General features: G+C 42.0%; 4 protein-coding genes and 1 long non-coding RNA gene across 9 annotated transcripts in view; 3 read left to right on the forward strand and 2 right to left on the reverse strand.

Annotated features, from left to right (window-relative positions):
* LOC105695495 (helicase domino) overlaps positions 1-6,502 on the forward strand; it is a 27,977-nt gene extending 21,475 nt beyond the window's left edge. The window contains exons 27-32 of one of the 2 annotated variants that reach the window (XM_012417045.1): positions 648-683; positions 783-951; positions 1,031-1,518; positions 2,476-2,769; positions 2,850-3,980; positions 4,071-6,502. In XM_012417045.1, coding sequence (XP_012272468.1) covers positions 648-683; positions 783-951; positions 1,031-1,518; positions 2,476-2,769; positions 2,850-3,980; positions 4,071-4,388 — 2,436 coding nt within the window. In that variant the 3' untranslated portion in view covers positions 4,389-6,502. The remainder of the gene's footprint in view (positions 1-647; positions 684-782; positions 952-1,030; positions 1,519-2,475; positions 2,770-2,849; positions 3,981-4,070) is intronic. The other variant, XM_023435041.1, reaches the window with a different exon arrangement.
* A 3,859-nt stretch (positions 6,503-10,361) lies between these two features.
* LOC105695497 (cytochrome P450 6k1-like) lies at positions 10,362-13,001 on the forward strand. The gene is given in 6 exon segments (XM_012417051.2): positions 10,362-10,577; positions 10,579-10,982; positions 11,396-11,620; positions 11,740-12,014; positions 12,230-12,410; positions 12,500-13,001. Coding segments are annotated over 6 exon segments (1,314 nt in total). The 5' UTR covers positions 10,362-10,512; the 3' UTR covers positions 12,664-13,001.
* A 189-nt stretch (positions 13,002-13,190) lies between these two features.
* LOC105695496 (DNA topoisomerase 2-binding protein 1-B) lies at positions 13,191-19,793 on the reverse strand. 3 transcript variants are annotated; one of them, XM_012417047.2, is made up of 27 exons: positions 19,743-19,793; positions 19,442-19,639; positions 19,216-19,337; positions 18,985-19,124; positions 18,733-18,868; positions 18,534-18,641; positions 18,245-18,451; positions 17,949-18,165; positions 17,729-17,869; positions 17,569-17,645; positions 17,327-17,496; positions 17,111-17,249; positions 16,909-17,029; positions 16,654-16,824; positions 16,395-16,579; positions 16,149-16,315; positions 15,861-16,066; positions 15,445-15,587; positions 15,162-15,392; positions 15,036-15,098; positions 14,762-14,931; positions 14,580-14,689; positions 14,441-14,511; positions 14,248-14,343; positions 13,974-14,174; positions 13,655-13,884; positions 13,191-13,572 (listed from the first exon to the last, which is right to left on the reverse strand). In XM_012417047.2, exons 3-27 carry the CDS (start codon positions 19,327-19,329, stop codon positions 13,353-13,355), a joined length of 3,834 nt encoding a protein of 1,277 aa, XP_012272470.1. In that variant the 5' UTR covers positions 19,330-19,337; positions 19,442-19,639; positions 19,743-19,793; the 3' UTR covers positions 13,191-13,352. The 3 variants fall into 3 exon arrangements, with proteins under 3 accessions (XP_012272470.1, XP_012272472.1, XP_012272471.1); XM_012417049.2 differs by having other exon boundaries at positions 13,353-13,572; positions 18,733-18,865; XM_012417048.2 differs by having other exon boundaries at positions 13,353-13,572; positions 15,448-15,587.
* A 392-nt stretch (positions 19,794-20,185) lies between these two features.
* The window catches only part of LOC105695499 (protein-tyrosine sulfotransferase), a 118,009-nt gene continuing 114,265 nt past the window's right edge, over positions 20,186-23,929 (reverse strand). For both annotated transcript variants that reach the window (XM_012417053.1, XM_012417054.2), the window contains 4 exons: positions 23,414-23,608; positions 23,063-23,316; positions 22,527-22,724; positions 20,186-21,964 (listed from right to left, as the gene is read on the reverse strand). In XM_012417053.1, the coding sequence (XP_012272476.1) occupies positions 21,853-21,964; positions 22,527-22,724; positions 23,063-23,316; positions 23,414-23,608 (759 nt within the window). In that variant the 3' untranslated portion in view covers positions 20,186-21,852. The remainder of the gene's footprint in view (positions 21,965-22,526; positions 22,725-23,062; positions 23,317-23,413; positions 23,609-23,929) is intronic.
* LOC105695506 lies at positions 21,839-22,983 on the forward strand. The gene is made up of 4 exons (XR_001103632.2): positions 21,839-21,979; positions 22,067-22,407; positions 22,515-22,802; positions 22,905-22,983. It is a non-coding gene; the product is annotated as an uncharacterized LOC105695506 (long non-coding RNA).

Below are 23,929 nucleotides of genomic sequence, written 5' to 3' on the forward strand. Positions count from 1 at the left end.
TTATCATTTCTGCAACGACCGATCTTTCTTGCGACTTCGATTTTGCGATCGTTGCAGAACGTATCTCTAAATTGAAATGATTTATTCACTCGAAAATAATTGTACCTAGAAATGTAAATCGTGCTCGATTTACGTGCCACATCCAAAGATGTCCTATAAAAAAATTCGAATCGCTAGTGGACAGATTTACGATATTTTTGGTAAAAATGTATTATTTCTGCAGCGATCGGTTCGATTAGATTCGCCATTGAACTAATGACGAGGCGAAGAGCTGGCTGCACCAGCTTTGTAGATCTTCCAATTTTTTTCTGATCAAAAAATGAGCAATGGATGGCTTGAATCTGGTGCAGCGTGCCCTGAAAAAGACTCAATTTTGAGATTTTGATATCCCGAGGAAAAGAGACTGACAGTACTTCTAAAGCTAAACTAAAGTTTTCCTTCTCGATGTCGCGTTGACTTTTATCTATCTCGCGTAGGTAAGTTGAAGCTGAGCTCTCTTTACGTCTGAAATTCCTCTTCGGCTTTATGTAAGAGGTCTGCAATTTTCTCAGGGCGAGGCCCGCCAATAATTAATATATATATACACCCGTAGATAACAATAAGAGTAGAAAATTGTGTACTTAACGTGTCTCTTTGCTGTCTTGCAGATTTGGTTGTCAGAGAATACTATGGAGCAGATGCCGGTTAGTAATGCAAAAAGGAAACAGAAATATCTTAAGCTGCGTTAAATAATGTGGAAAAATGTCACGGCGTCGGATTGAGCGATACCTTTTCATTTCTAGATGTGGTGCCCACCCACTCCACCCACTTCGGACAACGACGTGTACATCGACTATTCTTTGAGTTTTCTTTACGAGAACACTCCGATGTCCGAAGCTCAGCTACCTCCGATCTACGTGAAGAAGGAGCAGAAAAGAAGCAGAGTGGACGTGGTTTCCGGGGATCGGGATGGTAATTCAAGATAATCAGCACAAGCGCATTAATCATCGCATTCGTTAATTATTCCGTACATCAACGTTCGTTTCTTCAGGTCGACGTCCGGTTAAAATGCGCCACAAGGAAGAATCCGTCTACGCCCCGCGATCCCTGTTCGACCGTCCATCTCCAGCTTTGATAAAAATGCGACGAGACATGAAGTTGCACAAATATCGTGGCATAGTGCGTCCACCGATCCCAATGCCAGGTGTTAAGCAATCTCCGATTTTGAAGCCGACCCCAGAGCCCGATCACGTCCTGGACTGGATGATCCACGAGGACTGGGCTCTCCTGCAGGCCATTCAGGTCTACCAGGGTCTACCTCTTAATCTGATGATCCTCTCTCCTGGCCACACTCCTAACTGGGACCTGGTGGCTGATATTGTCAACAATACGTCTAGGATTTACAGATCCCCGAAACAGTGTCGCAGCAGGTACGAGTCCGTCATCGTCCCCAGGGAAGAGGGGAAGTTGCTGTACGACACGACGCCCAAGAAGCAGAAGAAGCAGAAAGGCGTTTACAAGATGCCCCAAGTCTCCGAGGTAAATTAAGAAATTCGCCATATATCTTATATATCATGTATATATGGCGAATTTTATATTGGGTTGATGCATAAGTCATTGCGCATTTTTTCAAATATAAAAATGCGCGCAGACATTAAATGTTTTAACGTAATGTTACATGTTATTTTAAAGAGAAATTTTTGCTTTACAAGACGGTGTTTTAATATTTTTGTTAAATAGGTTAGATAGATAGACAACACAAGTAAGAGGCGCGAAATACTGACCTAGTCATTATCTGCGATGCTGATCATAATTGCAGGTTTATATTGAATTGAAACGTTCATCAGGGTTGATGAAAAGTACGATTTCTTAAAAAAAAAAAAATAATTAAATATCGCTGATTTCTATTAAAATCACGAGATTTTACTTTGTAATATCTTCATTATTTAAATGATTAGGTATAATCGATATTGCTTAAAAATTCTCATAATTTCCTTCGATTCGGGAATATCCGAGCCACGATCCGATAATTTCCATTTTGTGCATTGTAACGGATATGCCGAAGTGTTGAAAAAGAAATGCTTACACGGGTTTGTACGTTCAATTATTAGGAACATAGACTGGGGAATGAAAAAGCATATAAATTAGTACTCCCGTTTAAACGTTACAACAATTAAGCTGCACGGCAGAACAAAGCTGAGCCGAACGTGTAAAGGCATTTCGTGATAGGGTATGAGTAATTGATAATTCTTGTTAACCACGCATCGATTTTTATTTATATACGACGGATTAAGATCGTAACATTTTGTCAAAGGTCCCGTATTAAAGGTGCTGAGATAATTGTGTAATCGTCGAACGCGATAGCTCATCGAGAAATAACAGAATTTGTGCAATCTTCGACGCTAATTAATCGATCCGCAAGACGGGCGAATAATATGCACAGGCACTAATAAGACTCGATGCATCGTTAATCAACCGGTGTATCAATAATTGCAGCAGCAGAGCAAGACTAATCGGCCGATGAGGACATCGCAGTTGTACAATCAGGACAAGAATCACTCGTTCACGTTGATGTGCTGTCAAAGATTCGATACGATTAAATCGGTCTCGAATAAGCGGACCCCTACGGTGAAGCCCCTCCTGGTAAATCCCCTGATGAAGAATCCGAAGCACGCGGCCGTGTTGGCGGAGTGCGGCATCCAATACGACAATCCCCTGGCTCCCATCGAGGTAGCAACGAGAAGGGCGGAAAGGATCGCTAAGGAGAAGCTGAAGAACGCAGTGAGCACTGTAAATGAAGCCTCTTATGGAAATGTTTTAATCCCACAGGATAATTTCTCAAATTTAACCCCCTCTCCTCCTTGCCCCAGGTGCTGTCAGCAGAGCAGCAGCAGCAAGCCGCTGCAAGATTGGTACAGCAGCAACAGCAGCAGCAGGCTCAGCAGCAACAACAGGTGCAGCAGCAACAGTCGACACAGCAGCAGCAGATCCAGCTGCAGCAGACTCAACCCACGGTGACGACCTCTCAGTCGCACCAAGTGACCCAGGTAGTGCCAACCGTGACGACGACGACTTTGACCACTATGAAGTCGGCCACGTCGACGAACACGGTGGTCACCAGTGGAGCGACAGTGGTGACGGCGGCCGTTAAGGCTCGTCCTGGTGGAGGTACCTTGACCATGCAGGACGTGAGACCTACGCCGACAGTGGTCAGCGTGGCGAACTTGCAAGCTGCACAGCGAATAGCGACCGCCAGTCTGGTCTCTGCAAATCAGAGTCCAACAGTGGTCGCTCAGAAGGGCATTGTTGGCGTAACAGTGGCCACAGCTTCAGGGAACAAGACCCTGACGCCCGCCCAGCTGCAGTACTACCGGCAGCAGCAGGTGCTGCTGCGGCAGCAACACCTGAAGGTGCTGCAGGCGCAGGCTGCCAACGTGCAGAAGGTCTCGGTGGCGGTCTCCGCGGCTGCCGCTCAGCAGAGGGCGACCCTGATGAAGCAGGGAGTCGCGGGGACCGTCGCTCAGGCCGGAGTTGGGAAGCAAACCGTCGCTCGTACGGTTTCCGAGACGGAAATGGCGGCGCTGATCAAGAGGCAGGCCGCGTTGCAGCAGCAGGCGAAGGCCGTGGCGCAGGTGCAAGTGCCCGCCCAGGCTGGCTTGACCCCTGCCCAGATTTTCGCCCAAGCGGGGCTGCAGGTGCAGCAGGCTGGGACCTCGGCCGGTGGCACTCCTGTTGCTACCCTCGTTAAAGCGGCCAATGTTGCTGGCGTCAGGGCTGCCACTCCGCAGCAGATCAGGCAGCTGGCCCTGCACCCGCAGATCATCGCCCAGAGGAAGCTGCCTGCCCAGAAAGTGGCCCAGCTCGCCCAGGTTGCCGGCAAGGCTGGCGTTCAGACCCAGCTCATCGTCCAGCAGAAGTCCCTCCCGGCTACCATGACCGTGCAGCAGATCCAGCAGGTCATGAAGCACGTGCAACCCTCGACCATGCAGCAGTTCACGCATGTGAGTGGCTTATATTGCTGATGTTGATCCTGGGGAGGGTTTTGCCAGGTTGGGTTTCAATGGTTTTGATTTGTTACTTGGGTTTTACAGGTTTCTGCCGGGCAAGCCGTGTCGCAGCCTGGGCAAGTCGTCCTGGCCAAGTCTCCTCTTCAGACCAGGGTGATCCCCGTGGCTTCGGCGGCTTTGAAGCAAACTATACAGGTCGTTACTGCGAGCAGTGCTCAGCTGCGCCAGGCTACGCCTGCTCAAGGCAAACCTATCGTCACCACTGCTAGGGCCAGCCCGGGCCCTAGCCAAGTCAGGCTGCAGACCATCAGCCATCCCGTGCATTCGCAAGTCTCGCAGCAACAGCAACAGTCGGCTGCCCAACAGCAGCAGCAACAAGCCCAAGACTCGCAGCCCAAGTAGACGCGGTTCCGAGGAAACTACTTTGACTGCCGAGTGGTTGAATAAATCGCCGTTTTGCGGGGATTAATATGCGGCGAATCTATTGAGACATTCCCTGGTTGCAGTTGGAAGGAGACAAACTGCTCGACGGAAGTACGTGAATCTGATCGATGGAGAGATTTTAAGCTCAAAAAATTTGAGGAATGACGCGTGAATCATCGGTAGCTGACACTGGAGCTGGGGTGCGAAGAAAACGCACATCCAGGCTGCGGCGAAAATGGAAAATCGAGAGCCGGACATCGAGAGATCGGATTTTGCATGAAATTGAGATTGTGCAGAAGCCGGGAAAAATGTGAAGATGGCGTTGATATGTGGCGTTAAACGATACCTGCGACAAGGGAGGTACTTTGGAGGTACCTGAGAACCTTGCGAAGATCATTAAGGGAACTCAGGATCCGTCCTGTTCGTCAGACGAAGACCAACGAACTATATTTTGAGATGCCGAAGTCCTGCAGTTCGATGCTTCTTTAAATGCACTTGGCCGAGTACACATTCCGAAATGATACTTGCGATTCTCGTCGCAGACAGGAACAGAACCTGGATTCGAAGAATCCCCATGCCGCAAAGTCTCGCCCATTATCATCCGGAACTCGTTTCAGAACGAAAAACTGTGAATAACGGCGACGTCGAATGCCAACCTCGCGTTGGTCTTTCGCAACAATTCATCGCTCGTAGGTCTTTCAGTATTAATTAAGTGAACGCTAATCTCGGATAGGAATAATAGCGACGCCGACTGTCGACCGAAACAGCGATCAAACGGGTTTTTGTCCACCCCCTTTTTTCATTTTTATTTCTCTTCTCTCTCTCTTTTGTACTATAAAACGGAAATCTAGTCACTCTGTAGAAAATCTAGACCTCCCAGCATGGACCTAATGGTCTCCTGTCCAGTTGCGTTCCGCGATCGAGTTACATTTCTATATTTTGTTTTTTTTTTTAGTCACCCTGAACCGTGGATCGCCAAATTCGGAGGAAATTTGCCGACCACGGTTTTCGAGCGAGACCTCTCAAGTTCCCTTTTACTTTTTTTTATCCGCATGTCGCGCAGACCTGGGCATTCATTTGAGCTGGGTTTGAAACCTGAAAGGATCTTACAGGAAGGTTCTGATATATATATATTTTTTTTTAACTTGGATCTTCATGGCTTCGGGGCGTCCTGCCTGGTGCGACTATCGACTGCAATTGTAATTTGTGGGACAAGTTAGGCAAGGACGAGCCCGAATGGCTTGTGCGTTTGTATTTATGGTCTTTCTGGTTTGGCTCCTTATCCTTATTTTCCTTCTTCTCTCTCATTTTTTTTTTTATTTGGTTTCTTGTTTAAGTCGTCCATTATTTTCAACACGTGCCGGTAGCACGTTGAGCGGTCATCAGAGGTGACGATGCTCATTACAGCGACCTCTGCGAGGTGGTTCGGAAACAACAGCTGATCATTCATCACCACGCGACCGTGTAATTTTAAGATTGCTTCACCCTTTTATACATAACCCGTCACGTACATAGATTATGCGTACTTAATTGGAGCCTGCGAGGTGATAGGAAAAGATGAGGAGCGATCAGACGCTTCTTGTCCCCCAAGGCCGTCCCTGAAGAGACCACGTTCTCGTTGAACTTCATCTTTTTTTTCTTCATTTTTTTCCCCCCTCCCGTAATCTAGTAATCAGAAGAGCGATTTTTCAATTGGTTAGCCAATTGTGGGTTAATCGTATTGGAGTTCTTCGAGGCGAGTTCTCTTCGCTAGGGGACCTTCCAAAAGGTTTCATGTTTGTATCCGGGCTCGGAGAACCTTTAGGGGAGAAGACGATCGATATGTGAAAACCGAGGAAAAAGATAACGCAAGACTAGCCTCTGCGAGTGTATTACTTTTGTATGTAAATAATATATGAACGATCGAAGAAAAGGGAAAAGAAAAAAAAACACGTACAGGCACATCAGTAGGTAACCTAAGACTACCTTTTTAGCCTAATGTTCATATAACGCTATCTCTCTCTCTCGACACGTGTAAGATTGTATCGATATGTATATGTATAATTCGTGTATTATAGAGCTTATCCGAATACAACACTAACCGCAAACGAGAATCGGCTGTTTCGTAAATGGAAGTACCCTGAGATCGTCGGGCGAATGAAAAGGTGCAAATAAATGGAGGCGTTTCGAGAAACCCGGAAAAATCGTCGGAAATGACTTTCCCAGTTTTCCGCGACCTAACATGTCTTTAGGGTAATCAGGTAATAGTTGCGATTACCTTTTCTAGTTTTCCTGTTTCGTTATTTTTTTTTATTTCTCTCTCTGTTTCTTTTTTTTCCTTGGAGATTACCCTCATAATCGGCGCCGACTAGGTGCTTTATTTTCCTGCAATGTCAATACCGATTTAATGGTAATCGGTCATGTAATCATCTCGCACTGACGAAATCCTGGCAATCGAGAGTCGGTAATCGTAAATTAATGACAGACCGAGATGACTTTTGTAATACATTAATTGCGACGTCTTTTCCATTTCGCGACCGGTTGCACTTATACATTGTCGGGGTAATAAATAGTTTACAGGGTACGTAATCATTGCACTAATCTGAAAGGGAAGGAAAAAAAGAAAGAAAGAAAAAAAAATATTCCTAGAGCCATCAAACGTTCATACAGAACTGTACGGAGGTCATTTAGTGAAAAAAGAATCCTAAATAATGCATCGTGGTATCGAATGCAAATACTGAGTGTCATGTAAGAATCGATTGAAATTCAATTTACTGGGAGGAAAGTGAATTGATTAATCCCGAGGAAAGCTTATCCATCAATCGTGTTCTTATTAAATTTCAGGTACACTTTATTTGACGTCACCTCTTTTTTTTTCCTGAATATCCGTTCTCCCATCCGACCGCAAATTTCCTGCAGAATTCTTCCGATTGTTAAAGAAATATTCGTATCGAGCCAGGAACGATAATTTCCTTTTAATTTATTACAGTCGATTCCTATGATGTACCCTCGACAGATGTGTAATTATGCTAAATGGCGTGGAATTAATAAGTTCAAGTAATGGTTTGCGGGATATATTTGAATCCGTTAAACAACAAGTTAGGATCAAACCAAAACACAGTTTGAGTTAGACATCTCGTGGATACTGTCCTTTTTCTTTTTTTTTAAGTTGATCACTCCTTTTTGCTACTTTTGACTCCTACTACATCTTGCCTATCGCAGTCAATGAATTATGTTAATGATGAGCATCATGGTCGCTATAATCGCTCGGAGGAAAATGAATGAACAAGTACATAGGAAAGTCGAATGGGAAGTATCGGAAACGGTTAACCAGATTCGTCATGTCCGCTCGTCGGTCGGATTTATTCACGTAGGTTATCAACGTAAAAAAGGTATTGTTATTTCCCAAGAACGTCGGGATGTGTATGAGGAAACTCGAGGTGCACTTGCAATTAATTCGATGTCGTAAATGGGGTGACGCGCGTAGGTTTTAACAGATACAAATTACGTGCTTACGATTTGTCAGGCATTATTAAAGTCGGAGCTTCTCTTTGAGTTTGCGATGAAAGAGTTCAGAGAATAAGCCAGAAAATTGTTAGAAATTATTAAAGTCGCAGTCTCTCTTTGGATCGCGATGAAAAGTTTAGAAAATTGGCATGAGATTTTGGGGGTGACGCGTAAATTTTGACAGGAGCAAAGCACGTGGTCATGATTTGTTAAAAATTGCTAAAGACGAAGCTTCTCTTCTAATCGCGATGAAGAGTTTAGAAAATCGGCCAGAAAATTGTTAGAAATTATTATAGTCGCAGTTTCTCTTTGAATCGCGATGAAAAGTCCAGAAATATAGTCAGAGATTTTGAGGGTGACGCGTAAATTTTTACAGGAGCAAGCCACGTGGTCATAATTTGTTAAAAATTGCTAAAGACGAAGCTTCTCTTCTAATCGCGATGAAGAGTTTAGAAAATCGGCCAGAAAATTGTTAGAAATTATTATAGTCGCAGTTTCTCTTTGAATCACGATGAAATGTTCAGAAATATAGCCAAAGACTTTGGGGCGACGTGCGTAAATCTTAACAGGAATAAACCACGTGGTCGTAATTAGTCAGGAATTATTAATGTCGCGGCATCTCATTGAATTGCGATGAAAAGTTCAGAAGATTAACCTTCGATTTTACCACGAACGACCGCAGATAAGATCTAAGGAAATCCCAAACTGACGTATTTTTGCGGGAAGACAATGACGCTGGGGAAAAAAAAGAACGCACGTCCCTTTTTAGGAGAGCCTAGCAAATCCTAGATGCATTGTCGAGTAACAAGGAACGTTATACATGTTTCACTCGACACAAATGGTATCAATTATAGGGCTTGGACAGCACTCGAGTCCCGAAAAAAAAAAAAAATTGGGTCAAACAATTATTTAATCTGATATCGAGTTTCCGGTCGATAAACCTATGTGGAACTGGCTCCAATAATGCTGAATTGGGAAAAATCTTAAGTCGCGAGGAGGGGTTAATAAAGTCTTATCAGCTCTCCCGCAGGGATAATCTCGAATGCCCTGTTCGTTAACGTTATCAGTCGTCTGTTTACCGAAAATTAAGTTCTATTCAAAGAGTCTATACAAGGGAGACAATCGTATCGGTATTTGGTTAACGCCTCGTGAGAACTATTAAATAACCCTTAACAATGGCCTTGCAAATCATTTTCAGCGTATAGATGGGCTCGTTATCAGATAAACGGTAATGCACGATACAGCGAAATGCCGGATGATAGCTCGAGATAGATTCGTCAAGCATGGGCGGATTAACGAGACGACAAACGCGTTTGGTCAATCACCTGGAAGATTACGACAACATCCTGTCGATAAATATCTAAAGGTAATCTAATTTCCGTCATGTGTCACTTAACAATGGTTATCGTGTTTTTTAATCGAACAGCGAAAAACAATCGCGTTACGTTCGGAACCCGTGGAAAACTGAAAAGTGATTTCGATAATTGGTCATCAGAAAAGCACTATACGGTGTTTTTAAATTGCACCGATACCGATAAATAATCGAATTAGGTGTTAGACTTTGTGGAAAACTAAAAAGTGACGTCGAAATGGTCTCGTTTAAGAAACTTTCCCCCAAACTGGGTGCACCGTGTCGTGTCCAACTTTACAGGATGAATATGGACGCTATAAGGTCCTGGCACCCACGAAATTAAAATTAAAAAAATGACAATTGAAAAATTGTTTACAAAAATTAGAATTTCATGGCTGTCAAGGCTTTTCTTATAGCCTCCGCGTTGACGTTGTAAAGTTTAAAACGATTTCGTAGACCGTGTCGTGTCCAACTTTACAGGATGAATATGGACGCTATAAGGTCCTGGCACCCACGAAATTAAAATTAAAAAAAGAATCTGACAATTGAAAAATTGTTTATAAAAATTAGAATTTCATGGGTGTCGAGGCTTTTCTTATAGCCTCCGCGTTGACGTTGTAAAGTTTGAAACGATTTGGTAGACCCAGTTCGGAGAGGAGTTTGAAGAACGATTAACCCCTCAGATGGGACTTTCACATCCCCTTAAAAGAAGTTAACGGGTAAACCAGGAATTTATTTGGCAATTCGAGGCCAATCGTCGAAATCAATCTACCGAGTTAATGTACCATCGCTCGCAATTAGATCTGTTTCATTTCGAGGAAGTGACGGAGATCTCGCAATCTCGGACGTCCAGGTTCCCAGAAAGTGGTAATCTTGAAGAGTTTCCTGCATACGTATCTTCCGGTCTTCGCCTTGTCGATGATTAACATCGAAAAATGACGCGCTTTTCGTCATTATTCCTCTCCGAAGTAAAGCCTCAATTCCAGCACAGCCTGCAACACGTGCTGGGGTGTCACACATGTAATCGAGTCGCTATAAAAGAGACGACCGGATTAACAGCAGCTTCAGTCTAGCGATAACAATGAGTATCTACGGTTCGGAAGGAGTCGGCATCACCGTGGCCCTGGTGGCCGCGGTGATAACGTTGTACTACTTCTACGCAAAGTACAAGCTGAATTACTGGAGAAGGAAAGGGGTCCACCAGCTTCCCAGCGACCTGATCTTCGGGAACTTCAAGGAAGCCATCCTCTTCCGGTCGGCTCCAGGATGGCATTTGGGGACTTTATACAAAACAGCACCCCAAGACGCGCCCTATCTCGGGTTCTACATCTTCCACAAGCCCTGCTTCCTCCTCAGAGACCCTGAAGTCATCAAGCAGATCCTCATCAGGGACTTCGACAACTTCTCCGACCGGCACTTCGCCGGGTCCAGGCAGAAGGACAGCATAGGGATGAAAAACCTGTTCGGTTTGAAAAATCCTGCGTGGAAGTACTTGCGCTCCAAGATCACTCCGACCCTGACGAAGGGGAAGCTGAAGATGATGTTGCCTCTGATGATCGAGACCGGCGAGCCCATGATGCAGTACTTGAAGGATCAACCTATGGACAAGGAGGGCATCAGAAGAGTGGACGCTCAGGAACTTAATTATAAATACACTACAGACCTTATCGCCTCGGTTGCTCTTGGTACCAAAACGGACTCCTTCTACAACCCCAACACTGAGTTCTCCAAAGCTGGTGAGACTCTCTCAGAAGTACTCTTGGGAACCTCTTACAGAGATTGGATCTATCGCGATGATCTTCGAGATCAAAAGAAGTCATGGGCCAGTCTAGTTGCTCGTGCAAAATCCTGAAAATAATTAGAATTAAGATATCGGATAAGGCGGGCTGAAAATAATTCTAAAGTGAGCCTTTGATCAGCTCCGTCACCTTTTTTTATATGTGAGCGATGCTTTTAATTGATTATTAGATTAATATAATGTACTTATCGGGGGATTATTCAATTCACTCTTGCATATCGGGTTTCATGTTGGATCGGATGGTAGTCCCATTATCTTAAATGACTCCGTTATCTCGCCTGATCAGTATCTCTGGTAATATATAATAATTGATTAATTGATGCCGTGGTGATAATTGATATTATCTTCCAGTTATGGAATTTTTCCACGGATTCAAGAGGATGGTTGCCCTAGTTACCGTGTTCTTCATGCCAGAGCTGGTGGAGATGATCGGCACGAGGATGCTCTTCAACTCCAGCTTCGTCAAGAAGGTCTTCTGGAACGCCTTCGAGTCCAGGGAACGAACCGGTGTCAAAAGGGGAGATTTCATCGACTCCCTTGTGCAGCTTAAAAATGGGGAACAGAATCCAGACTACAGTTAGTTGAAAATCTCCATTTACAAAAATCACTCCCAAGAGTTTATAGTTTAAATGTTGTCACTGTATTACCTGGTTTGAGGAGAACCGTTGTTAAACAATATCTTTCAATTTTTTTAGAATTCGAGGGCGACAATTTGCTTTGGCAATCTGGAACATTCTTCTCCGGCTTTGAGTCCAGTTCCACTACGGCAGCTTTTACTTTGTTGGAGTTGGCCAGGCATCCTGAATATCAGGAACGGGCACGAAAAGACATTTTAAAGGCAATTGAAAAGCATGGATGGAATTATGATGCCTTCAATGACATGAAATACCTTGACCAAGCATTATCCGAAGGCATCAGACTGCACCCTCCGGTGTCCACCATTGACCGATACACTCGTCAAGACTATAAAGTAAGATACATTTGATAATAATATTTTTCCCTTATAAAACATCTCTTAAAAAATATGAAATTGCTATGAATTTTTACTGTATATCGCCAGGACTATAAAATAAGATACACTTGATACTTCTTTTATAAAATGCAACGAACATGAAATAACCATGAATTTTTATTACACACTACTTCGATGGATTGTATTTTCTAACTAATGGAGTTTGTTTCCAGATTCCTGGGACAGATATCGTCCTAGAAAAGGGAACCGCAATTTACATCTCTTTGTACGGATTGCAAGAAGATCCACGATTTTTCAACGAACCTCAAAAATTCAATCCCGACAGGTTTGGTGAGGGAAATGTCATTTCTGATGCCTACATTCCATTTGGAACGGGTCCAAGAATGTGTGTTGGTGAGTATTGATTATTCTTGGAGTTTGGAATTATTCACTTGCATTGATCTTGATGTTAATTCAATTTGTACATTCTTCATTGATTTCAGGAATGAAGGTCGGTCAGCTTCATGCCAAGGTGGTAATCGCGATGTTATTGCGGGAATATGAAGTCTACCAAGATCCTAATGAGAAAACTGATCTTGATCCAAGATCGACGTTTACGGCCGCAGCTGATGGCATTAATCTGAAATTCAAGAGATTGGCTCAGTAACTGTTAAAGAAATTCATCGCTCTCGATCTCAACGATTCTACTTGTTTTGGTACAGCCAGTAAAAACAGAATCACTTGACAGATATGCCAAGTTAAGAGAAACGCAGTCAAGGCAAGAGCTCATCGGAGGAGTCCTTTTGTTAAGTTAATTATGCCCTAATATTTATGTTTCTACGGAACGGAGACAGTAGACTCTCTTTGGGACGACACCCTGGAGAATTATCAGTATTCTGATCACGGTGATGTAGATGACTATTTGTTAAGTTTATAACGGGTATATTAGTTATTATTGAGGAGAGATTTAGTTATAATAAACGTTACTTAAAATATAACGCTTAATTAAATTCTTAACCTAAAAATTCGTGCAACCTAAGAACATTTAAATATTTTCCTGAGAAATCCTCATTACGCGACAGACGCAGGGGAACGCGAATCATAGAATTAATCTAAGGGCTGAGGAAAAACCAAGGAAGGAAAGACTGAAATGGGTACGTAACTGTTTGACACTACACCTCGCATCGCATCGCATAATTGGTAAAATAATTCTATTCGTGTCATTAGCCTTAGATTACGAAGTACACATTGATCGATAGCGTCGTTTCATCAGGCCGCGCGTACACCCTAATTAGGATCGTTATTTACAAAAATATTGACATTAAATTATAAATATAAAGTCCTCACGGATATAATTCATTTTGGTAGAAGACTCAGATACTTCTTGAACTCCGGAAGCACGCAATCCCTTGGACTGAGTGGCTGTTCAGCAGTTAGATAGTCACTTAAGTATTGCGGCACAAAACAGAGGATTCCTTTGCTGGCTAACATAGCCCAGTCCATAGGTTGGTCCACTTGCCTCAATTGAACGAAGCAATGAGTGATTTTTTTGCCAGGACTCGTGTCATACGGAGGCCTGAAATAATCAGACCTCGAAATAAATTGCTGAAAATTACAATTGGATTTCACATGGAATTACGGAAGGTACTCCGGCCTACCTGGCTTGAACGACTGTGCCGCTTCCAGCGCATATTAACCTCTTAAATTGATCGTACTTTTCTTTTTGAACCAGAAGTAATGCCACCATTTGCTTGAATGCACCCTCTGGTTCCTTCATTAATTTTAATCTCCACCTGTGGGCAGCAGCAGCTATCGACTTCTCCGTTTCTGTACTCAAATCCGGTATGACGCCTTTGCTTTTCGGATTGCCCCATTCGTACTTCTCCTCCTAAAAAATATTAATTCCGTGTAGCAGTAAAACTGTTAATGTACTTTCTGTGTTTCTCAATAATCACTGGAAATCATTACGCAGCTTACGTCTAGGAATTTGCCTTCTCGTTCGCAGTGCTGCAGATAAATGCAATGAAGCACCCATTTTCCTGATGCTATGCTCCCAAGCATTTTCTCATTTCTTGAAGGCTTCATGCAAAGTAAGTGCGAAGCAGTTGAGTCGAAGTTCATCTCGGTGGATACTTCTCCCCCAAGAGTTTCGATCACATCTTCATACTGTTTCCGATCCTAGAATGAAATAATCATTGATAAATAGCAATTAGTAACATTCTCACATCGTACACTTTTCTTTTTCACTTACCTTAATGCCCGAGAGCATAAATTTCGGTTTAATTGACTTCACTTCAGGTTCTTCATGTATCGTTTCCCCTTCGATGTTTTCTTCATCAATTGGTGGCTATTAACGTGAATAAAAAAGGATAAAACGGTTTAGAATTATACTGTACTAGACATAATATTATATAATAGTGAATGTCGCTAATGAAAATAATTACCGGTTTGGATACCTGACGTTGATCGCCATCTTCCCACCTAACCGTATCAAATTGAGAGTCTTTCGCCATACCTGGGGAAAAAAAATGCCAGTCAATCGAGGCCTGTGATATTTGTTTGAACTTGAAAAACGTGAGATACATTTTACGACGTTGTCGATGGGCACTGCGTCTTTTCCTCCGGAAATCGAGCACCTGGTTTCCGAAGAATAGGCCGTTTCTCGTAGTACCTCGTCCAATTTCGCAACGTGGCTGAAATGTTTTACACTTGTTCAAATACACCGATTGTATGCCTTGACAATGTTCGACAATACCGACACTCACAAATTTAATTTACTCCTCTGTACTGGACTGCTGTCTTCCGGAAAAGATAATCGCCGGTTAATTGGAGTATCATTGGTCGATGCCGGAGATTTCGAATCTTCCTCTCCATCTGTTTTGGATGTTGCAATTGCAGCTGTATTTCGATTTGCCGATGATTTATCTTCCTGGTCCTGAATTCAGAAAGTTGCGAAATCGGAATATCTTTTAAATTTGTGTACGTACAAGTGCGTCATGTTTACTGCCCTTGATATGACAATTGATAACTGATACGTACATCGTCTTGGTCATATGGCTGTTTAATTTTTTCCCACAGTTGCCGTTTCAGATCGGAGAGAGGCTGAAAAGAGGGAAGCAGGTAATAAAAAAAGTATCGGAAATTTATTTATAATTCAGCACTCACAGTACTGGGAGCTCTCTTCTTTAGAGGTGGCTCCTCCACCCTTAAGTCGGAAAAATTATCCGCCCATTTTATCAATTCCTTTCTAGTGCTTGGAGAAGGGCTGGGTTTGAAAATTTGACCGTACGGTGTTTCGGGAGTAGAAACATGAAACGGTGATTGAGGCGTCTTATTCGAAAGCAATTTAAGCCTTTTGTTTATCAACGGAGTCTCTCCTGGAGCTGATTCTTGACTCTAAAACGATAATAACTCGGATTACACTGTTTTTTTTTGGAATAATAAAAACTACCTGAGGAGTGTTAGCCTGAAGCCGTTTCGGTGTTAAAACCTGCCGGGGAAGTGGAACTGCTGGTGGTTTCATTTGATTATTTTCAAATGTGCTTTGCAATTTTGAAGTATTTTCGATCACTTCCTTAGATCTTTCTGGAGCTGTATTATTATAAATTTATAGAAACACTGAGTCCTCTATCATCTACAAAAATATGGCAAGGAAACATCACAGGGGTCGATTCTCGAGTTCATACGGATATTTTTCGCATACGAATAGATTCGTATAAAAAATGTTGCATTGTTGCGAAGTTGAGTCATTGGTCAACGTTTGAAAGCCGTATACAAAACTGTCAATTTCGCATGCAAAAGTTGATCGTATAAACTCGATTATCGGGGCTCTGGATATATTGTTTAATTAATAAACATGATTACCCATAGTCTCTCCAACAAGGAAAGGCGTCTCTTCGATTAATTTCTGCTCTAGAGCGCAAATTTGTAACCAGTCTGCGGTAACAGCTGGAAGTTTCCACTTTACAGCTGCATTGTACTTGTTTCCGTTTGGAGTCGGACAAACTAAGTGAGTGCTTCTCATAATGTTCCGTTCTACATTGACTTTCCTCGCGAACGTGTCTTGATAACTAAAAATCACGTGACAGATTTTTAAGGATTTATTTTCAAAGGGATGTCTGTATACCATGAGAAATAAAAAACTAAACATACGCTGCACCAAGGAGTTGTGCCAATTCAGTGAGGAATAAACGTTCCTTTCCGATATATGAACTTATGGTGATCACACAGCCGGTCAATGGTTTGGCATTTTCAGATATACAGACCGGTCGATGATAATACATGATATCGACAAGTTGATCTTGGTCGATGCAGTCATCCTGTGGAGTTGTAAAATGTATTAAAGTATAATCAACAGTATCATGAGATATTTCTATGATTTCTAATTAGACAACTCACAATAAATAAATTGGTAACTATGTCATTAGTAGTGTGCCTTAATAGTGCACCGCGCAGAGGGACTACGCCAAAATCAGGAATTCCAGAATACGATTTATTAATCACTTGTCCAGCCAAGTTTATTATAGTTTCTTCTAATTGTTTACTCTCTTCCTTGTTGAAACCGGCCAACACAAAAGTTAATCCTACAAGTTCAGCAAGAAAAATCTCAGTGAGATCAATCGATGGGAAGGACTTTTTTCTTTGAGATAAAATCTACCTTCGAATATCCTGTTCAAATTAGATCCTTGACTAATGGGTATCGCACTATCATTATATTTTTGATTATCCAACGATGCTGAATCCGTTCTTGACATGTTAATACTCTTTGCATTTTTCTCCAAGGTTGAAGTGTGAGGTTGTAGGAATTCTTTTAACGTTTTATCGGGAGCTGCGGTGAAGATAAAGGTTTAATAATTGATTACAGTACTTTGTCATAATTCATTGAAGCTTAATACATTTTTGTATACATTACCGACTGACTTTTGTAGATACTGTTGAGTCAAGTCCAATTGTTCGATTTGCTTCGATGAACTTGTATCTCTGTCGATATTTAAAGGTATAGTTTTTTTAGGTCGCTGTAACATTTGTAGATTCTGCAACAATATTTTATTGTTACATTAATTATCTAGTTTTTACTTATTTTTAATTATGGTTTGTTTTCACTTATTACATACCTTCTTACTAAGTGGTGACGCAGGTTCTTTCGGTTTACTAGAGGTATCATCTTTCGGTTCACATAAATAGTTCTCTTCAGCAGCGGGGCGTTTTAATTTCATACTTTCTTCCAGCCAATCAAGATGCAATACGTATGGACTAGAGAATTTAAATAAATTATATCATATGCATAAAAATTGCAAATACTAGAACCTACGACTCCAAAGAAAGTATACCTTAATCCTTTCGAACGCATGAGTTTTATTTCAGCAGATGCCTTATTTATATCTCCAATGAGAACGTGTGTTACAGCATCAGCAAGATCATCAAGCCTGGTGGCACTTCCAACGTTTAGAATGCGATTCAATTTTTCTCTGGCAATTGCCGTAAATCCAGCAAGGTAAATCTGTTGAAAGTTGAGAAAATAAGTAATTAAAAAATGCTGTAATTTACAGAATTTATGATTTAGTAGACTTACGTTGCATCCATCTAAAAATGGTCCAGCTAATTTAGCTTCCTTTAGATTCAGTCTTTCCAAAACTGGTATGTACGAAGCTGTAATAGGTAGTGCGGTTGTAGAAATATATTTTTAATATACGAATAAAATGTATAAATAGAAAAAAAAAACATGTCTTTACTTTGGTCCTGTTGAACTACCTCGGTGTGGCTACTCATGCTTCTCATGGTTGTCATCATAGTTTCATCAACTACTCTGTTTGGATTTAAATCTCCAGATATGCTTATTGCACTTATACTTGAAAAGTTCAATGTTTCATGTGCTGCAATTATACAGATATGTGTTAAATATGAAATAAGTAATTTTCAAATTTTCATTGTTGTATATTTTTAACTACGCACCTCCAGTCCTTTCAGGTGTAGAACATGCCTTTGTTGATGTAATTAAATATTTTGTGAAAGGTAATGCATAGCCAATGCTAACACTTTCATATACCCATTCCATTTGCAAGCAAGCAATATTATTTTGCATTGCATATTTCAACTTGTCACTAGGTGGACACTTCTCTGGGGCTAAGACAATTCTTACTTTTGAGCCATCCAGGGCTCCCATAAATTCCTAATAAATGCACGTGTTTGTGTTAAATTCGTAAATGTGTTTCAATGAAAATTGTTGGTATAAATTCTAGTGAACTAACCCCTCCGTTGCTGTTAATTAAATGTTTAATTTCTTCTTTCTTATTCTTTAGTAGAGCAGTTGAAGTAACAATCAGGTTCTTGAAGACCGGACATTTATACTTATCAAATACACTATTGTTTGCGCTAACAAATTCTTTCATGTTTGCTTCCCACACTGCATGCACCCATTCCACTGTGAAGATCGGTAGTTGATATTCTACAGCCTTCTATTAAATGAAAAATAATATACAATAAATATGATACATTCTCTAGATAAAAAAAATGTAATTTCAGAAAATCAATACTAACCTCGTATTTTGCAGACATAACAGAATCCGTTACTAAGTGCGTTACGCTACATCGAAATTGTCGGGTAAAGATCCCACCCATGTATTCCACTCTTTCTTGGATCCTATTCTAAAATGGTATTTAGATACATTATTAAATATGCTTTCAGGGCATACATATATTGTATGTTATTTTTTAAGTGTGAAATATATCCAAATACCTTAATATCTACAGAGAATCCGGATGCACATATTATAAGTCCTCGCATAGCATTGACAAATACTGGATTTGTACCTTCTGGAATAGGTTCATTCGAAGCAAAACAATTCAATAAACATCGTGGCCCCACAATCCTGCTGGAACATGAAGCATTTAATAGTAAAATAAGAGACGCAACTGAAAAGTAATACACGAATTTACAGATAATTTTTATTATGTACATCGTAGATGCCATATTATTTTTTATACTTACGAACACTTCAAATTCTGCAACTTCTTAAAAAGAATTCCTGCGAACTCCTCAAAAACGACTACATCTTTCTTTTGAAGCGGTATTTTGTTACACTTTTTCTCTGTTATCCATTTAGGAGATAAATCAAATTCATTACACTTCTGTAAGAATATGGAAAACATACATTGGCGATATTTTATTGTTTTACCGTTTTTTAATTACACTTCCAATAGAGTAATAAATAATACAAACATTAAATGCTTCCCACATGTCCTCAGAACACTCAGTTTCGTTCTCATATTCACCTCGAATGACAAAATATATATTTACATCAAATTGTGTTTCGGTATCTTCTTGAAGCTCCATTATGCAAGCTGGTTAAAAATCAAGAATTAATACTTATCCACTTATGTTTATAACCGTAAACTCTAAAATTGTGCATCATTTTAGGTTAGAGATCTTGAGTATGCCTACTTACCGGTCAAAAGTAACAGCTAAAAACGAGTAATTATGAAGTTCACATTTTCCTTTGGAATTGAAAATCTTCCTCCTAATTTCGTGACATTGAATAAGGCAACGAGACACTCTTAAAACGTTTCATTTAACACGAGAATTCATCGAATTCCCGCGCATTCGTTTAATCGAGATGTTGTTCCGAAAAGCACATTTACCGAGTCTAGGGTTATAAAACTCATCAAGAAAAATCTGCACTTGGTATAGATAGGGTATTTCGAGCAAATCAATCTAAATTAATATCACGAGTCTCTGATATCACTTACGTTCGAAGTTTGTTGAAATTCGTGTTGTTTTCGTCAAGTTTTCTTCTGCACAACTGAAAAAAATATGACGGTATTCAGGAAAGTGGATGTTTTATATTTTTCTGCAATTTTCAGATATCAATTCTTGTTTTATTTTACTCGGTTCACCGTATCGAATAACATTTAAAAACAACTCGTTAACTAGACAATGAATTCAGACGATCGTTCTCGGATTCGCATGTGAAGTTATTGAAATAGTTCCATGAAATGGCGCTACTTTCCTCGACGTCAGCGCCTTATATAGTATCGCCAAGGAGAGAGGGGGGCGAACTATAAAAGGTTGGGGAAGGGGGAGGTATAAAAGGCGTCGACGAACAAGAATGCTGTTATTCGTGCCACAGCTGGCCACAACTGGGTACGGGTATTGAAGGCGAAGGATGGGCGTCTGAATTCATTGGCATAAATTCGTATTGTAATATTAAAATAATTTAATTTCATAATATGATAGATAGTAACACCGTTGACATGAATACAACGTCGCGTTGAAGATCATTGACGTTCGACTTGCAACAAGAGGCGACACCACCCGATAATATATCAGGAATTTTTAAATATGTTCCAGCAGTGTCTCATCGAAAATCACGAATCTCTTTTCGCAGCAAGATTATTCAAATACTAGAAGTTGTTATTTAACAATTTACGTCCTTGCGATTATCGATACGTTTGAGGTTATATCCAATGTTTCGCAATATTTTGCACCATAGGTTAGTAAATTCATGACGTTACGATTTGTGTGCCTGTGAACTCATCGTCACATGAAATTAATAAACTATTAATGGAATTGGGATCATTAAATGATTTCGAATCCCAGATTGAAATTATTAACACGGGTGCAAAATGAAGCAGAATGCCTTCGCTGGCTGCAAATCAATTAACGCCCCCCACGTCGGCGTGAGTACAGTGCTCTCCTCTCTCGCTCAAATATAGCATTATAAATATCGTCATTTCTGTACAGTTTGCGAATTCGCAATACTTGTGTTATAGTTACTATACAGTCGAGTTAACATACATTTGGAACAAGTTGCTGGCACGCCACGGTTCGCGCATCTGCGTCCTCGGAGATTGCCATGTCGACGTCACAGATTCCCTTGCTACCCGATAAAGGAGTTACCATAAATGAATGGTAGATTTAGCGAGTCAAAAACATCGAGTCATTACGCACTAATAAGAGAGAGAAACAAGATAACCTCTGTAACATTCGTTCAAATATGGCAAACGTATAAATGCAGGTTTAGAGACATTTTGATTATTCGTTAAATTATTAAAAAGACGAGAATATCACGTCGCAACGAGTTACAAGACCTCGTGAATTTTGGTACGTCGATAAAGCGTATAAGTGTAAGTACATAAGTCATGTCTCGGAGTCCGAAAACCTGTTTTTCCATTCCCCACTTTCGCATCGTCGAAACGTGGACGTTCCAAGACAGTTAAGTGCCTCCAGAATGTTCACATCGAAATATCTCGCGAGTAATCCCACGCACAGTTCAATCACTCGGTGGAAACTCACCGGAAACTGCTTAAACTATGAGATTCCTTTCTTTTCAGGGAAAGTTCATCTATATGTATGTATTTATACCCTAAGGTAAGTCGAGATCTGCACGCGTTTCGATGGACGAAAACAAACGCAGGGCACGAGTCCAGACAGGAGAAGAAAGAAAAGATTTTGACCGATTCCCTTGTCGGAGGACGAAGAAGAGAATGTAACCACGAATCCAGGATCACTCTCTCTCCCTCAGGATTACGTGGAAGTGATTACTTGTCTCGGGCACGGCGCAATTGCGAGTTAAGTGTCGCACTTTCCTCCTATTCGGGGGAAGGAGAACACGCGAATAATTCCTCGGTCGCAAGCACTCGTCGTCGTCGAAATTGTCGATTCGGCTTCACGTAATCGGCCTGAGAGGAGTCGTTGAAAAAATACTTCGAAGCCCGAACGAGGTCGTCTCTTTCCTCGAGGCAAACGTGACTCGGCTCGGGCCTCCTCTCATCCTCGATTGCACAAGCAATGTCTCTAGATGTAATTGTAATTGTACACGTTAACGTTGGTCACGCCTAGGAGAACGTGCATCCAGGGTCACGCGTTCGGGATGCTGCTGGATTCCTCGTCGTTGTTCACGGCGACCGGTCGTTGCTGAAGAGACAACTCCCTGGCCTTGTCCTCCCAAATCTGGCCATCGGCGAGGACCCTTTAAAATAAACAGGTATTTTATTACATGGAAAGGGAAGCGAAGATGTATTAAAGGTATTAAATGTATTAAATGTATTAAACGTATTGAATTAATCCTCAGGAAAGGCGGGAATGAAGCGACAGCCCCGGATGCCGTCGATGTTCAGATTCCTTTAATTACTAAGAGCCTTGAAAATGCCGGTGGAGCACCGAGTTCTTTTTGCAATTAAAATGAAGCCTCCCGCCGGGTCTTTCTTCAGCGTCTGTAATTAGTTAAGGAGTGATATCCTGGGTTAAACGCGGAAGTACGCGTTAATCCCAGATGTAAAGGGGAGGCCAAACCTAGTGCCGGGGCGGATTTTGTTTAAAGCCATTTCTGACGAGTACTCAAGTCCGCGGCATCCATTTCGCATCCGAACCCGGGACTGATTTAATTTCTTTACCTCGTTCCCGGCTAACCCGGTAATTTCATTTCGCTTTCAGCGCACTCTATTCTGGCCGGTCTGTATAATTGGGACGCGTATACGGTGGGAAACTTCACTTGCTAAATTCCTGCCTTTCCTATTTAGGTGGTTACGCACTTCCTGGTGTTGTCGCTGACCATGCTGTCGGGGGCGCCGTACACCGGAGGGTTCGCATAAGGGTCGTATCCCAGGACGGACAACATCGGCGCGATGTCCGGCATGTCCCTGACAACGTCATCAGGGATGTGGCCCACCCACTTGGTCAAGGCCTCCAGGTTCACCGGCTTGATGACCTGGTCCGACGACCTCTCGACCCTGGAAACAAAAACGATGTTTTACCTACGACAAAACTTCGCCCTGACCCTATTCACATCCTCGAGTACTCTCGAACAGGTTTGAGACAGTTTAAATAAAAGTCAGTGATTTTAATCAACAAAATTACAGCCAAAGAGATTTTTTTTCACAAATCAACGGCGTGCGACTTTTTTTTCACAGAAATCATGATTTTCATCAACCTGGCCAAACTGATATAACCCGTCCTCTCGAAGTAGTTGTATTTAAAAATAATAAAAATTCTGATGAATCGTGATTTAGGAATTGTTTTTTTAAGAAAAAATCATGATTTTTATCAACTCTGAAGAACCTAGCCTCACTTGCTCAGCGGCACTCCGCCGGGTTTGTTGATGAATTCTTCGTGGTGGAGGACGGACTCGTTCCAGGGGACGTCCAAGAAGTTCAGGATCTTCTTCATCCAGTCCCTAGGATGCAGTACCAACTGCTCATAGGGCACCATCAAGCACTTATCCGCTCCGACTTCTTTGCATTGGCCGTGCATAACGGAGATGGCATGGTTCCATTTTCCCAGACACTGCCTGTAGGACGTCAGGTCGAAGCCGGTGATGGTCACCTAGAAGACGAGGTCGAGGTACCACTTGCTGCGATTCGTTACACCCGGGGACGCGATGAGACCCTCGTTCGATAAGAATAAACCTCGTCCAATTTACCTTGCGAGATATGATGGAGTGCACCGTGGCTCTGCCGTCCCTCACCATGAAGAGGAACTTCGCGTTGGGGAAGAGCTCCAGGACGTAGGAGCCCATTTTAAGGGTCAGTGGATCCTTGTTACAGAGCCGAGGAGCTGGTTCCCCATGTCTTGCTATTACCTCCAAGCAGAAGGCCGCTATCGCGCTGTCCATTACCTGATGATAACAAGACGAGGGTTAGCTTCTAACGAAGGCCCGAAATTCGACGTCGCTCCTCGTCAGACCGGGTGAAAAATACGAGGAAAAATCTAAGGAGAGACTTGAATGCGTGAAAATCCAATCGGAACGGTGGGTATGATTTAAACCGCTGGTCAGAAATCAGAATTTAACCCGGCAAATGGATTCCACCCGACATTTGCCTAATGCTCGCAGGGCAAGTGTCCCAGTGATAAGGGACGCTCCGTTAAAATTCGCCTCCCCGGGAAACGGCGTTGCGTCCCGCGGCGCCGATTTACCGCGGCTCTAATGGAATCGATT

The sequence above is a fragment of the Orussus abietinus genome, unplaced genomic scaffold (assembly GCF_000612105.2).
Source record: "Orussus abietinus isolate OABI.00-Male unplaced genomic scaffold, Oabi_2.0 scaffold68, whole genome shotgun sequence".
Lineage (NCBI taxonomy): Eukaryota > Metazoa > Arthropoda > Insecta > Hymenoptera > Orussidae > Orussus > Orussus abietinus.

Coding starts and splice junctions, on each gene's coding strand:
- LOC105695496 (XM_012417047.2), bottom strand. CDS start 19,329: ATGGAGCTTCAAGAAGATACCGAAACACAATTTGATGTAAATATATAT. Junction 19,125..19,215: donor ACATGTGGGAAGCATTTAAT/GTTTGTATTATT, acceptor ATATTCTTACAG/AAGTGTAATGAATTTGATTT. Junction 14,344..14,440: donor AACGTCAGGTATCCAAACCG/GTAATTATTTTC, acceptor TCACGTTAATAG/CCACCAATTGATGAAGAAAA.